General features: G+C 52.6%; 1 protein-coding gene across 5 annotated transcripts in view; it reads right to left on the bottom strand.

The window, feature by feature from the left end:
* Nucleotides 1-14,049, bottom strand: part of ASB2 (ankyrin repeat and SOCS box containing 2) — a 48,527-nt gene that overhangs the window by 21,067 nt on the left and 13,411 nt on the right. For 2 of the 5 annotated variants that reach the window (XM_086363138.1, XM_086363142.1), the window contains exons 2-4: nt 12,669-12,945; nt 4,418-4,516; nt 764-930 (exon numbers count right to left, since the gene is read on the bottom strand). In XM_086363138.1, coding sequence (XP_086219264.1) covers nt 764-930; nt 4,418-4,516; nt 12,669-12,874 — 472 coding nt within the window. In that variant the 5' untranslated portion in view covers nt 12,875-12,945. Of the gene's footprint in view, nt 1-763; nt 931-4,417; nt 4,517-12,668; nt 12,946-13,177; nt 13,446-14,049 lie in introns of those variants that run through there. The other 3 variants (XM_086363139.1, XM_086363141.1, XM_086363140.1) reach the window with 3 other exon arrangements.

Genomic DNA, 14,049 nt, shown 5'->3' with positions numbered 1-14,049 from the left:
GATTTCCTCCCGTTCTGAGGACAGACACGTGTGGCCTCTGCCTGAATTTACCAACCAGACTGCCTTCTTCCTCTTGGTCCTGGATTCAGCCACTTTCAACAGGCTGTTTCAGCTTCCCGGTCATATTAATCCAGCTCCAATGCCACCTCCTCTGGGAAGCCTTCCCTGATCGAACCCCCTCCTTCTCCGAATGAGCCCAGCCTTCCCTCACACTCCCACCAGCCACTGCTGCTCTTTCTGCCCTGGCGTGTGGTGGGCTGCCTGGGGTCCCTTTCTGGATCCCCGAGGGCAGAGGTAGATCCCTCCTGCAGGTGTCCCCCACCCTCATCTAGCCTGGGGGAAAGTCAAGGCTCCAGAGAGGAGGCAGGAGTTGCCCAGAATCTCACAGCTGTTGGAGACGGCCTTGGCAGGGCACAGGCACAGCTGCGGTATTTTCCACACCAGATCAACTCCTGGAACATTCTGGGACAAGCTGGCGCTCCCAGAAGTCAGCCCTCCCTCAGTCCTCTTCTAGGAATTAGACTCTCCTGTCCTGGAGGGCTGGAGAGGTGGCGGGATGGGGTGGGGAGCGCGGAGTCGGGGAGGTGGGAGACACATCACTTCCTCCCTTCCGACGTGCTGACTTTAACTCTGCAAGGCGGGGTGGTACCTTGGCCTTGCCCCCGGTCATCACGGTCGTTGTGGGCCAAAGCTCCAGAAGGAAAGTGCCACCACCCATGGGTCCCAGTCCCACTTGTGGCTGCAGCCCGACCCGCCGCCTCACCTCGGTGCAGGGCCTTCAGGCAGTTCAGCTGGCCGTAGTAGGCCGCCTCGTGCAGCGGCAGCCAGCCCTCCTTGTTGGGTTCTGAGAGGTTCTTGCCCGCCTTGATCATAGCCGTCAAGGCCTCTTCATCGTCTTCCTTGATGGCCTTTAGCACAGGGTCCACAGGCCTGTAAGAGCAAGGGGCCGGTCATTCCTCAGGACCGGGGAAGACGGAGGCAGGGCCAGGCGAGGGGTTGGCCACGGGATCACACAGCCTTTCTTGTCCCCTCTGCTCTGGGACAGGTGCTCAGCCCCTGCAGCTGTGTCCTCTCGATGAGGAGAATAATCCTTCCTAACCCCCACGGGCGAGCCCTGGGAAGCCTGCCCCGACCTCAGGCCTGACCTTGGCCCCTCCAGCTCTTAGCCCCATCACGGCTTCTTTGGCCTGCCCGCCCGCGTCAGCCTCTCCCTGCCTCCGGTCATAAGCCATCGACTCATCACTTGTCTTTACATGTCTTTGATCATTTGCCCACCGTCTGTCTGTCTCCTTCACTGGACTGTGAGCTTCAAGACCATAGCGCCTGTATCTTTCTTTTATCCCTCATGATTTGATTCCCAGGGCCCAGCTCAGCGGCTGATCCATAACAGGTGCTTAATAAATATTTGCTGCTTGAAAGAAAGAGCGAGAAAGAACACAGAAGGAAGGGAGGGAGGGAGGAGGAAGAATTCAGAATTTAAGAACCGAAACAGGGAATTCTCTAGGGTTCAGTGGTTAGTGCTCCGCCCTTCCACTGCAAGGGACACAGTTCCCTGCTCGTTCAGGGAACTAAAATCTCACATACCTTGCCACCAAGCAAGCAAACAAAAAACCAACCCAACCAAACAAACCCCTAATTCTTTCACTCCTTCATCTCTTCTATTTCCCAAAAGACAGTTTCTTCCCTGTTAGATTTTTGCTTGTTTCTTTGGGAATTTTATTTGCATCTCATTCAAAACAACTTTGCAATGATTTCCTTTGAGCATTTGGAGGCATGAAAGTGAAAGTGAAAGTCGCTCAGTCGTGTTTGACTGTTCGCGACCTCATGGATCACGTAGCCCATGGAATTCTCCAGGCCAGAATACTGGCGTGGGTCCCCTTTCCTTTCTCCAAGGGATCTTGCCAACCCAGGGATGGAACCCAGGTCTCCCTCACTGCAGGCAGATTCTTTACCAACTGAGCCACAAGGGAAGCCCAAGAATACTGGAGTGGGTAGCCTATCCTTTCTCCAGTGGATCTTCCCAACCCAGGAATAGAACCGGGGTCTCCTGCATTGCAGGCAGATTCTTTATCAACTGGCTATCGGGGAAGCCCTATTTGGAGGCAAATCAACCTATGAGATTAAATATGGGGGCTCTGGATCAGGCCTCGCCTGTGTTCCATACCCTTGTGAGCCCTGCTGAACTTGGAGCGTTTCCACGTCTTTACCTCTGAGTTGGGCACCACAGGGGGAAACTCTACTAGAAACACGGCAAGCTCATTCACCTCCACAGATGGAAACCAAGGGTCCCTTTTTACAAGGAGCTCCTTGGTGGCCAAAAGAGAATTAGGGCACCCCTCTGTCCCCGCAGCTTTCAGTGCCTGGCTCTGCTGCACCAAGACCGTTGTACCAGGGGATTCGGGCATCCAGCGCTGGCCTCCAAAGTGATGGATAACCAGCCCCACGGGAGTTTTAATGATAGTTACACACCTTCCCTGCACGTAGCACTCCAGAGTGTACCAAACGCCTCCACCTCAGGGCCTATTTGCACTGAGATGAAAGCACAGACCCCTCAGAGTGGGACTATTCACATCGAGCATCTCTCTGGGGTCTTCCCAACCCTTTTCTTCCTCCAGATCCTTCTCCTCACCCCTAGAACTTTTAGCTGCTACAAGATTTAAATGCCTGGAGGACTAATACATCTGAAGCCTTCACAATTTAAAACTCGTGAACGTCAAAAAGATTCCAGGGCCACGGTAAAAGATAACTTCTTAGCTTGACTCATCCAAGCCACTTCACTTGTTCATTCATTCATTCATTCTCTGAGCTGACTTCCTCCATGCTTAGAAAGTCAGTGAGGACTACGACTGCTATGGTTCCACCCTTGGAAAACATGCTGCATAAATGTTCCCATCTGCCGGATGGAGGAGGTGAGACCAGAGGCCAGCCTTGTCCCAGGACCCTCATCCCTGTCAGGGGCCCGGATAGGCCGGGAGCGTCTGCAGGGCCAGCCCCTTCAGCCTCCCAGCTGCTTCCTGCAGCAAGAGCAGCACTTCCTCCCGGCTCTCAGCCTCTCTGGTTATTAATAGCTTCAGAGCACAGATGCCGGTTAAGTTACAGACCCAGCAAGGACGATGGGTAACTGACCAGATAAGCCCTGGAGTCCCCATCAACGCCATCACTGCCACCTTGACGAGCTCCTCTTACGAGCAGCCGGAGCAGCCCCTGTTGGTGTCAGGAAAGGCCCCGGTGGGGTAGGTGTCCCGTCTCCCCTGGAAGGTCTCCTGTGGGACCCGGCTGAAGTGGAAGGGAAGAGGGCTGGCTATTCTTGTGGCCTTGGTGGTGTGCGGTGTCATGAGAACACTCTCAGGACCCGCTGCCCAGCTTGGGTCTCGTCCAGCTGTGGTGCAAGGACCCTGGAGTGCTCAGGCACACACACCGCTGGCTTGTCTGTGAGCTCAGCCAGAGTGCCCGCCTCGAGGGTGGGGGGAGCTGTTGGGGTGTCAGGCCATCAGAGACTAAGAAGCCACACAGGACCCTCGAGGCCACTCTGTCCTAACACAGGACGGAGACTCAGAGAGGGACAGCGACTCGTGGACAGTTGCACAGGAAGTGGCAGCAACGCAGAGACCAGAAGCTGGGTCTCGCTCCTCCAGACAATCACAATCCTACCTGCAGCACCAAGGAAGAGGTGGGATAGGGCTTGTGAAGGGCTGAGAAGAAGAAGCAAAGCATTGGCCAGTCACCTCCTCTCCACAACGTAACTGATCAAGGATACAGGGTCTCCAGCGATGGGACCCCTCTTTGGCTTTTAGCTGCTTCTAGGGTTGATATGGGGGAGCAGAGACAGAACTCGCACAGAGCTATTTTCAAGGACACGCCTAGCCCAGCATCCTAGTACTAGGCAAAGACAGCCCCTCCTGTGGCTCAGATTGTTTCTCTGTTTTAGCACCTGGCACTTAATAAATAAAAGCAACAAAGCAAAACCGAACTTGTGGGTGTGGGCTTTGTGGATATGCTCAGACAGACCCACGCTGATGGCAGGGGGAAAGTGAGACAGACGAGCAGCAGATTCATCAGCCTCAGCTCTGAGCCTCTGGGGTCCTGGGGCTGTCTCCCCAGTCTCCCTCTCACTGGGTCCCCAGGTTCAGAGCCCTGTGGGGTGACTCCAGTATTCAGGGCCCATTGGAGGGGGCGGCGTACCCAGGGGTTAATCACAAGCTCAGCCTGGCTGGCAGGTCCTGGAGGATAGAGTCTGTGACCACCAAGCCCAGCTTGGCTGGAGCCTCTGAGTCTCAGGGGGACATACCTGGAAGAGGTGTGTGTCTGGTGGGGGGCTGTCCCTTCCTGGGGCCCGTGGGCCTGCCTTCCACCCCCAACCCCAGTCTGGAGAAGAGTGAGCTTGGATGGTCTGGGGGCCATGGCGGGGGGCACTTACGCCAGCTGGGAGGACTTGCTGCGGTTGTATTTCTGCATAACCTCCTGGAACAGGCCCTTGGGGGCTGAGGTCGGGGCGCTCTCAGGAGACACAGCGGACCTGGAGGGTGCAGGGCAGGAGTGAAAGAGGGAAAAGTATTCCGTGTATGAGAAGCGGGTCATGGCTGGAGGCAGGAACGAGGATGGAGGGAGAGCGCGGGGGAGACTGACAGACAGATACAGGGCTCTGAACCAAAGCAGATGGCCGGGTCCTCCCTGTGTCTGGACGCAGCTGCTGTGTCTCCAGATTATTTTTGGCCCTTGGAGGAAGCCCTGGGAGATTTAAATGACCATATAAGACAACAATGAGGTTAACCTCACCCCACGCCCCAGGTCCCCCTCCCCAGCCAACCACGCGGGAGGCAGATATGAAGCAAGGTGACATTCTTCACCCAGAAGATGTGAGTAGTCAGTGGCAGGTCCCAGGATGAAAAGCGCTCAGTCTTGGGGCAGGCTGGGCTGGGTCCCAACAAGAGATGGACAAGAAATGCACTGGGGTGGGGGACAAGGAGAGCAAAGCTGGGGCGCCAAGCCAGGTCAGTGACCCACTCCCACCTCGCCGGCTCCTCATTAGAGGGCCTTGCCATCCCAGGGTCAGAACCAACACTGCATAGGGCATATCAGAAGGATGCATGAGAGTCATGGGAGCCAGGGCTTGGAGTCAGACCGACATGGGTTCAAATCCAGCTCTGGTACTTCCTGGCTGTGTGACCTTGAACAGGTACCCCTTCTCTGGGATTCAGTCTGGTGAGGCCTGAGTGCGTGAATGGTGTAAAGGGCTTATCAGAGGGCCGGGCACAGGGCTCGACACGTGTCCACCATTGATCATATCATGATTTCGTCTCTCTGGGCTCAGTTTTCCTACCCCCACCCCAGGCTGTTGTAAGGACTGCTGCTGCTGCTGCTAAGTTGCTTCAGTCGTGTCCAACTCTGTGTGACCCCATAGACGGCAGCCCACCAGGCTCCCCCGTGTAAGGACAGGAGGGTCAAAAGGAGGGGTGGTGGCCTCTGTACAGATCCGAATTGGTTGGAGTTGGCATGGGAACAGGGCTTGCTGGCCCCTCTTCCAGCAGGTTGGGGGCCCTGGGGCCATGGACACCCAAGAGGACCCAGTCTGGTGTCCTGTGCCCTTCTTGGGGTGCCCTGAAGGATTGGGGAGGATGCTGGTACAGGTGACCAGCCCCCTGTGGGCCACGGAGGTGCTGGAATCGTAGGCCCTGCAGATTTTGTGGGCACCCTCAGCCAGGTGGGGACACAGGGAAGGGTGAGGGGCAGAGAGACGGGCAGGATGCCAGCACCTGTCCCACGTGGCTCATCACTGCAGGACGGTCATCACTTCCCACCTGCCTTCTCCCACACCTGTTCCTGAGCACTGTGAGGCCGAGTATGGTGCCACGAACGCTAGAGTGGGTGTCAATGCCACTGCTTTGTCTAGACATGGAGGCTGAGGCTCCAAGAAGTGAGAAACTGCCCCAGGCCCACACTCAGCTGTGAAGTTGCTGCCTGCCTGTCCGTGGAGCTCTGACGATGGGCTCTATTCCCCAGAGCCTTGGTCTCTTCCCTCTCTCCCACCCCTTTATCCCCTCTCTGGCCCGCAGTCCACCACACTGACAAGCCCTGCAACTGGGAACAAGCCCCCACCCCTCTGTGCCTCAGTTTCCTCTTTTGCAAAATGAGGAGGCGGGACCAGACCAGGGGTCCCCTCGCTGCTGTGGTGGTCATGGAGCTTTCACTGCAGTGAACTCACGTGGAGACTCAGGAGGTCATACACATCGAAGGCCATGTCCTGGCGAGGGGGCTCAGAGCCTGGCTGCCAGGGTCCTCTCCCCCAGCCCCAAGAGCTGCTGCTTCAGCATCATTGCTGCACGTGCTGCGTGTGTATGTGCTCAGTCGCTCAGTCGTGTCTGACTCTTTGCAACCCTGTGGACTGTAGCCCGCCAGGCTCCTCTGTCCATGGGGATTCTCCAGGCAAGAATACTGGAGTGGGTTGCCTTTTCCTCTTCCAGGGAATCTTCCCAACTCAGGGATCGAGCTCGAGTCTCCTGTATTGGCTGGTATATTCTTTACTCCTGGCCCTGAAAAGGGGAGACTTCTGGGCACAGCGGCAGTCCCCAGCCCGAGGGTCATGACAAAGCCCTGGGCTTCTACATCTGCGTGGTCCTGGGGACCCAGTCACTCTCATCATGGGTCCATGTGTGGCCTCATCACTTTTTGCTGTTAGACTGATTTTAGCCAGGTAAAAAGCATTGATAGCAGCCCACTCCCACCCTGAAATGAGGACATTTCACTGATGGCGTAAACGTAACAGCAAGAAAGGGATGGCGAGGCTGGTGGGGGTGGCAGCGAGGTGGTGACAGTGACTTTCCCTCATGAAGTCTCAGGGCAGCACCTTCTTTCCATCCTCCCAGCTCCCTGGATGGAGGCAGGGGGCGGATTGCTCCCACAGGCGGAGGAGGAAACAGATAGACCAGGTTTGTTTCCAGGAGACCTTCCCAGCTCCTGCTGGTCCCACGCCCTGCACTAGGCCCCGAGTGGTGCAGATCATTGATGTGATCCTCAAGATGTTCAGAGATCTACAGTGTTGGGGGGCCAGGACACCCACCACCACCAGGCTGCAGGGGAGGGGCTGGGAGAGAGGCTGGAGGACTCACTCTGGGGGCTCTGAAATCAGGCGTTAACTGGGCTGGAGGGGCAGATAGGGTGAGTGCTCAGAGCTGGAAAGCATGCGGGGTCCCAACTGGGTTCCATGTTCTTTCTGATCAAGCCTGCTGACCCCACTTCCCCTCAGGTCTGGAGCAGGGAAATTCCCAGCAGAGAAAACCACCAGGGCTGAGTCATCAGAGGTGAGAGGGACCTGGCAGGATGTGGGCACAGGTCATGACCTGGAAGGGGCCCAGGAAGGGTCCCCCGTCCTCTGTGTGGGCAGGCAGGTCGGGGTTGGGGGAGTGTCACCATAGCCAGGTCCCTGTCCTGGAATCCAGCGCATCCTGATTCTGGCTTCAGACACGGGTCAGGCTCGGTGAGAGTGGGGAGCCGGGCAGTGATGACAAGGTCTCCTAACTTCTCAGTGAGTCCTGTCAGAGTTAACGAGACGCCCAGGACAGTCCCAGGAAGGGTGTTAATTTGGCCTGGACCTGGGTAAACGCAGGTGGCAAGCAGGCATCTTAATAGCGGAGGGAGCTGATAACAAGACTCTTCCCTGTGCCTGCCACCCTAACAAGCAGCATCTGATACCTGCTCTCTCATCTGGTCCTTACACGAACCCTGTGTCCAGCACAGGTGTCATGAGTACAGGGTCTGGCACAGGTCAGGTGTTAGTCGCTCAGTCGTGTCTGACTCTTTGCAACCCCATGGACTATAGCCTGCCAGTCTCCTCTGTCCATGGGATTCTCCAGGCAAGAATACTGGTGTGGGTAGCCATTCCCTTCCCCAGAGGATCTTCCTGACTCAGGGATCGAAGCTGAGTCTCCTGCATTGCATGCAGATTCTTTACTGTTTGAGCCCCCAGGGAAGCACGCAGTAGTTGCTTGATAAATTTCAATGAATATTACAAAACAAGCAAACAAAAACCTTTGAAAGGGTAATACCCTCTATGGCAATCTTGGTGCTGTGTGGTTATAGGCCAAGACCTCAGATTCCTGGAAAACCAGCCCTCTCTACTCATGGTTACAGAGAGGGAGAGCTCACATGAGGTCACTACCTCCATGCCCATGCCACCCATGAGGGTTCTGCTTCCCTCTCATCCACTGGCCAACTCATCCTTCCTGGGCTGGCCAGAAAGGACTCACAGGTAGAGGAGAATGTGAGTTCCGACTGCAGCAACTTCTGCCTTCCCATCAAAGGCTAAGATTCATAGAGAGCTTGCTGTATACCGAGTCTTATGATAGGCATGTGGCACAGAGTACTTCATTTCATCCTCTAGACCACTTTGTGAAGGCAATATAATTGGCTCCCTTTTGCAGATGAGGAAACTGAGGCTCAGAGAGGTTCACTTCCTCTAGCCTGTTTGACAAACTCCTATTCATCCTGCAAAGCCCACCTCCTAGACTAAGAAATAGATCAACTCTTCCTGTGTCCCTCTGACACTGAAGCAAGCCTCTTTGTTGCATCCATCCTATTCAGTCATTATGTACCTCTGAGCCTTGCCCTCGTTAGACTGCAAACTTAAGGAAAGCAGGGACCAGGCCTGATTTACATACAAGTGCCAAGAATGAAGTGGAACATCATAGTTGTATAGTAAAAGTGGCTTATTTGAATTGTTTGCAGCTGTGCATACATCAGCTCAAGCAAGTTCCTGCCTCATGCTTTCATTTTCTTAGAAATGTAACCTTAAATAAAATGCAGAAGTTTGAAAACTGGAAGACCCAGCTTTCTAGACCCATTTGAACTGGTTCATTTCGGTAACCCTGGACTTCCTGCTTCATGAGTGCAAGAATCCTGCTTCTTTATTGTATAGAAAGTTCCTCTTCCATTCAGGGAGAGTCCTCAGTGGGCCAAGGTTTGGCAAATGATCGTCGTACATATTCAAGCCAAACCCTTTACCTTGGGTTCAGGGATCATGGTTCAACCCTTTACCCTGTGGTAGAAGAGAGGCAAATTGGACAATGACTTTAAGAGGGAATATTATATTTCTCTGAAGTGCTGAGCTGGCTTTCATTTCTAGGATCCCAAAGCACCAGTTGATCTTTATGTCCACATTTGCCATTTTGGTCACAAGCAGGTAACAATAAATTGTATTTCTAGAGAATTTTATTGGATTCAAAGTACACTGATCTGCATAACAACATTCACTGGGCATCTACAGTGATCCAGGCTCTTTGCCAGGCACTTGTTGGAAAAGACTCTGATGCTGGGAGGGATTGGGGGCAGGAGGAGAAGGGGACGACAGAGGATGAGATGGCTGGATGGCATCACTGACTCGATGGATGTGAGTCTGAGTGAACTCTGGGAGTTGGTGATGGACAGGGAGGCCTGGTGTGCTGTGATTCATGGGGTCACAAAGAGTCAGACACGACTGAGCGACTGGACTGAACTGAACTGAGGATACAAAAGTGAGTAATATCTGTTCCCTGTCCCCAAGGAGGTCACACAGTGTCACTGGGGACACTCTCAGGAGGCCAGATAATGTCTTCCTACAGTGACACAAAAGCTTGTCCAGGAAACGGAGGCTGTCATGAGATGAGCAGTCGGGGTACGCAGGGAGGAAGTGGGGGGAAGTCGTTCAGGCAGCAGGATGTTGCGGGGGACTTCAACACCTACCTCATCTGATTTGCTTTTCATAAGAAAAGGTGCCAGGTGAGCCTAGGCAAGTTTTGTTATTACCATTTTAGGGATAAGGCTGCTGGGGCTCAGAAAAGTCAAGCACTTGCCTGAGGTCACACAGCCAGTAGTGACAGAGGAAGGATCCGAACCCACTCTACACCCCCTTCTCTTTCCGGTCTGATCAGCCACCGCCTCACTCAGGTCTGCATTAACCCATTCATCCGCCTACAAAGAGCTCTGTGGTGTTGCCACAGGTCAAGCCCCATGTGCTAGACACGGGGCCTCACAGGAAAGAAGAACTCCGGCCTTCAAGGAGTTCACAGGTGAACGGCAGAAATAAAAAGATAGAAGCTGTAAGTCATTGTCAGGGCAGCGAAGTAAACAGCCAGGAAAGTAAAAATGCAACCTGCTTGGTCGGGGAGCCTGCTCAAAGATGAAGAGGGGCTGGCCACGGGGAGCCTCTGAGGGCATATGTGATGCCCGCCTTCTAGACGTGCTGTGGGTGCACTTAGATGGACACGGTGATATTCGGGGATAAATGTGTTCAAGGACTCTCTTGGGCCCTATACTTACTCTCAGGCTGTGTCTGAACGCAAGTCCATATGTCTCTTGTCGGGGTGGGACCCTAAATCTCAGTGGGGAAGAGGCCCTTGGAAGTGGAGGAGGGACAGGAAACAGAGGCCTCTGTACCATCAGCACAGCTGGCTAAGTGTCTGAAACTCAGGGCGGGTCAGACCTTGGTTTGGGTCCTGGACCTGTGGGGCGCCTGCATTGTCACATGTAAACTGGACCCCGAGACATCCACCTTCCGTGGCTTCTCTCAGGGTCAGGTGAACGCCTGTGGGCTGAGCTTGCCGGGCAGGAGAGAAGAATTTCATTAAAAGTCCCATGAAAGGGACTTGCTTTCCCAGCAGCTCTGCCTCCTTTCAGAGACGAAAGGGCAGAACAGAACCCAGGCAGCTGCAGGTCACCTCCTGGGTGCGGAGAGGCAGGCTCAGTCCTCCTGCCCTGCATGACTCTGCCTGGGTCTTAGGTGAGGATCACGTGGCCCCGCATAAGTCCTTTCCCTGCTGTGTGAGAGGTTTTTTCTCAGGATAAATGTTTACACCCCACAGTGGGCCTCTTCTTCCTACCCCGAGAAGAAGAAGGAGGTCAGGGCCCAGTGCTAATATTTTCAAGGGTCCCCAGGAATCCTGGGGGTGGTTCCCACACAGGAGAAGGCTGCAGAGGTGGCCCCAGGTTACGTGGTTTGTGCTGCAGCTAGGATGAGGGGAGGATGCTCTTCTCTCTATCTGATCCCCCTGAGAAAGAGGAACCTGTGGTCTGACTTAGGCTGAACCGGCCAGAACAGGAACCAGAGCTTCTAGAACATGAGCCATCACAATCTTGGCTTTGGACTTCTGCATTTCAGATGGAGTCCCAGGATGGGACTTCCTTATGCCTGCCTGCCCCTTTAGAGAAGGGACACCTGAGTGGTGCGCATCCCAGGCCTTTGCTCAGCCTGCCTGGCAAAAGTGGTCTAGCCTCCAAAAGGCCAAAGTCACCCTTTCATCAGGGGACAGGGTCAAGGTGTACCATCACCCACCTTCATCCCTATCCACTGGTTCTGGGCATCAGAAAGTCTGTTTATTGTTGCTGCTGTTATTACTATTATTGTTTGAGGTTCAGAGAGGTTAAGTAACTTGCCCGAGGTCACACAGGAAGTCAACTGGCTGTTGAAGACAATAAGATTTGAGGCCCATGCCTCAAGGTAACACCCACACAAGTGTTATATCACTTCCTATCCCCACGGAGAATGGACACATGTATAAGTATGGTTGAGTTCCTTTACTGTTCACCTGAAATTATCACAACTATACCCCAATTGTTAATAGGCTATACTCCATTACAAAATGTTTCTGGTGTTAAAAAAATAATAAAAATAAAAATTTTAAAAATTCCTACAAATACACACTTGACTTGGACTCCATGCTGAGCAAAAGCATTTTTTTAAAATGTATATGCTTCTTTTCTAAAAGCATTATAAGATCCAGTGCCATTTTAAGATCCTAATTACCTCCCTGCCTCTCATCTCCTATGAAGGGGGTAGGTGTCTAGATTTGTCTCTGGACATGCTACATGTCCAGCATGTAGCCACATACAGCTAGTGAGCCCTTGAGATGTGGCTAGTCTGAATTGAGATGGGCTGTGAACATAAAATACACACTAACTTCCAGAGACTTGAAAGGAAAGGGCATGTAAATATCTCATTGGTAAGCTTCATATTAATGACATTTGGAAATGATAGTATTTTAGATTCAAATTAATTTCATCTGTTTCTCTTTACTTTTTAGTGTGGCTCTTGGGATAGTCAAATTGCATCTGTGAAATTACAGTTGAGGCCCACATCATAGTTCTTCTGATGCAACCTGGCGCTGCTGTAGATGGTCCGGCTAATGGGATGATGAGGTCATATCGAGATGGGGGAGCCAGAACAGAAGGCAAGATGGCTTTGCCAGGCAGATATTACTGCTTCTCAGACATGTATTTCCAGGGAGACAGCATAGATAGGGTTGTAAACTCGCCAGATTCAGCACCTCAGTTCCACTGCATCCAATCATAAAGCCAGTGAAGCAAGACTAAGCTATGGGCTTTGGAACCAGATAGGTTCAACGTCTGCCACACAATCTGCCAGCTGTGTGACCCTGGACTAGTCACTCAGCCCTGAGCTTCAGTTTCCTTATCTCTAAAATGGGATATAGCACAGAGATTCCTAGAAGGTCCTTAAGAGGATAAAATGAGGCAAAGTGCGTAGAGCACCCAGGGCAGTGCCTGGCACCTTCAGAGCTCAGTAAGCTTAGATAACAACTGTAAGTCATTACAGTGTGAAAATACAGCTTAGAGACCAGGCTACTTTGGTCTTGGCTTAACAGTGTTTGGGATCTGCACCCTATTGGATGCCCCTTGCTCACCTGGTCCATGGATAGAAGTGGGCGGGTTCACGGTTGACACGTGTGGGCACAGTGGTCTCAGTGGTGGTTGGGCCCCGAGTCTTGTCAGCCAGGCTCTGCTCAATGGCCATCTGGACCAGCTCGTCCTCGCTCAGGCTGCTGTACAGGTTGTATTCCTCTTGCCCAATGGCGCGCGGTCTGCCCCGAGCACTGATCTCCGTGGCCATCCTCTTCCACGCCTCACCTCCGCCTCCAGAAGACACTCAGCAGGGAGGAGCAAGCATCAAACCAGAAAACTCTGTGAGGAGATCAAAGCCATCCTGGTAACTAAGAGTTTGGAAAGTAGCTGTGTTTAGACACAGGGAAGGCTATGCTTTCTTGCAGCAATCACACAATCATGTTTCATCCTTTCGTTTTGTCATATGATCTACCCAATCACCCATTCACCTATCCATCCATCCATCCACCATCCATCCACTCCTCTATTCATCAGTCTGCCTGCCTGACTATCCATCCAACCAACTACCCACCTGTCCAATTATTCATCCTCTCTTGGATCTAGCTGTCCACCTACCCACTCATTTATCCATTCACCCTCCCATTCGTTCACCTCACCATCCATTTGTCCAACCTTCTAATAATCTGTCCATCCAACCATCCATGCTCCTATCCATCCACTCATCTGTCTATCCAACCATCCAGTCATTCACCCATCTCTCCACTATTCAACCTCTGATGTATTTGTCTGTCCCCCACCCAGTCATTTATCCATTCAGCCACCTATACATCTATGTATTCAACCAACCATCCACTCATCCACGGTTTATTTTTCCATCCCAGACAGCCTATCTATGCATGTATGCATGCATCATTAATTGAGAGATTATTTACTGAGCACTCTTCTAAGCTTTGGTGATATAACAATACCAACGACAGAATCCCTGCCATCACGGCACTTACACAACTGTGCTCACATTCCTTCCTTCCAATTATCCACAACACCTAATTCCCCACTTCTCTGCCCTGTACTAGAGTTGTGATTATTAGAGATGAATCATATGCTCTAGTTAAAAACCAGTTGTTAAAATCACTTGCCATGTTAATCCAGGGACTGTCTTCTCAAAAAAAAAAAAAAAGCCTAAAGGTGAAATGGACTTTGCTTGAGTCAACTGCTTTAAGGAAATGAGGCCAAATCAGCTAGGCCTGACTTTTGTTTTGACTGGCTGACATGCAGTGTGACTCTAGGTCAGTGGTTCTGAGCCTTGATTGAAGATTAGAGTCATATAAGGTCTTTTAAAAAAAATATGCAAAATACCAGGGCTGTAATTTGGTTTGCTCAGCAAATATTCACCTTCCTCTTCCCCTCAGAGGCAGATTGTTCCCCTGTCCTTCCCCGCTGAGA

Source organism: Bos grunniens, chromosome 21 (genome assembly GCF_055505025.1).
Source record: "Bos grunniens cultivar Pamir isolate PY7600 chromosome 21, Bosgru_T2T1.0, whole genome shotgun sequence".
In the NCBI taxonomy this organism is placed as follows: domain Eukaryota; kingdom Metazoa; phylum Chordata; class Mammalia; order Artiodactyla; family Bovidae; genus Bos; species Bos grunniens.
The sequence above is the reverse complement of the archived record's forward strand: the minus strand, read 5'-3'. Positions and strand labels throughout refer to the sequence as shown.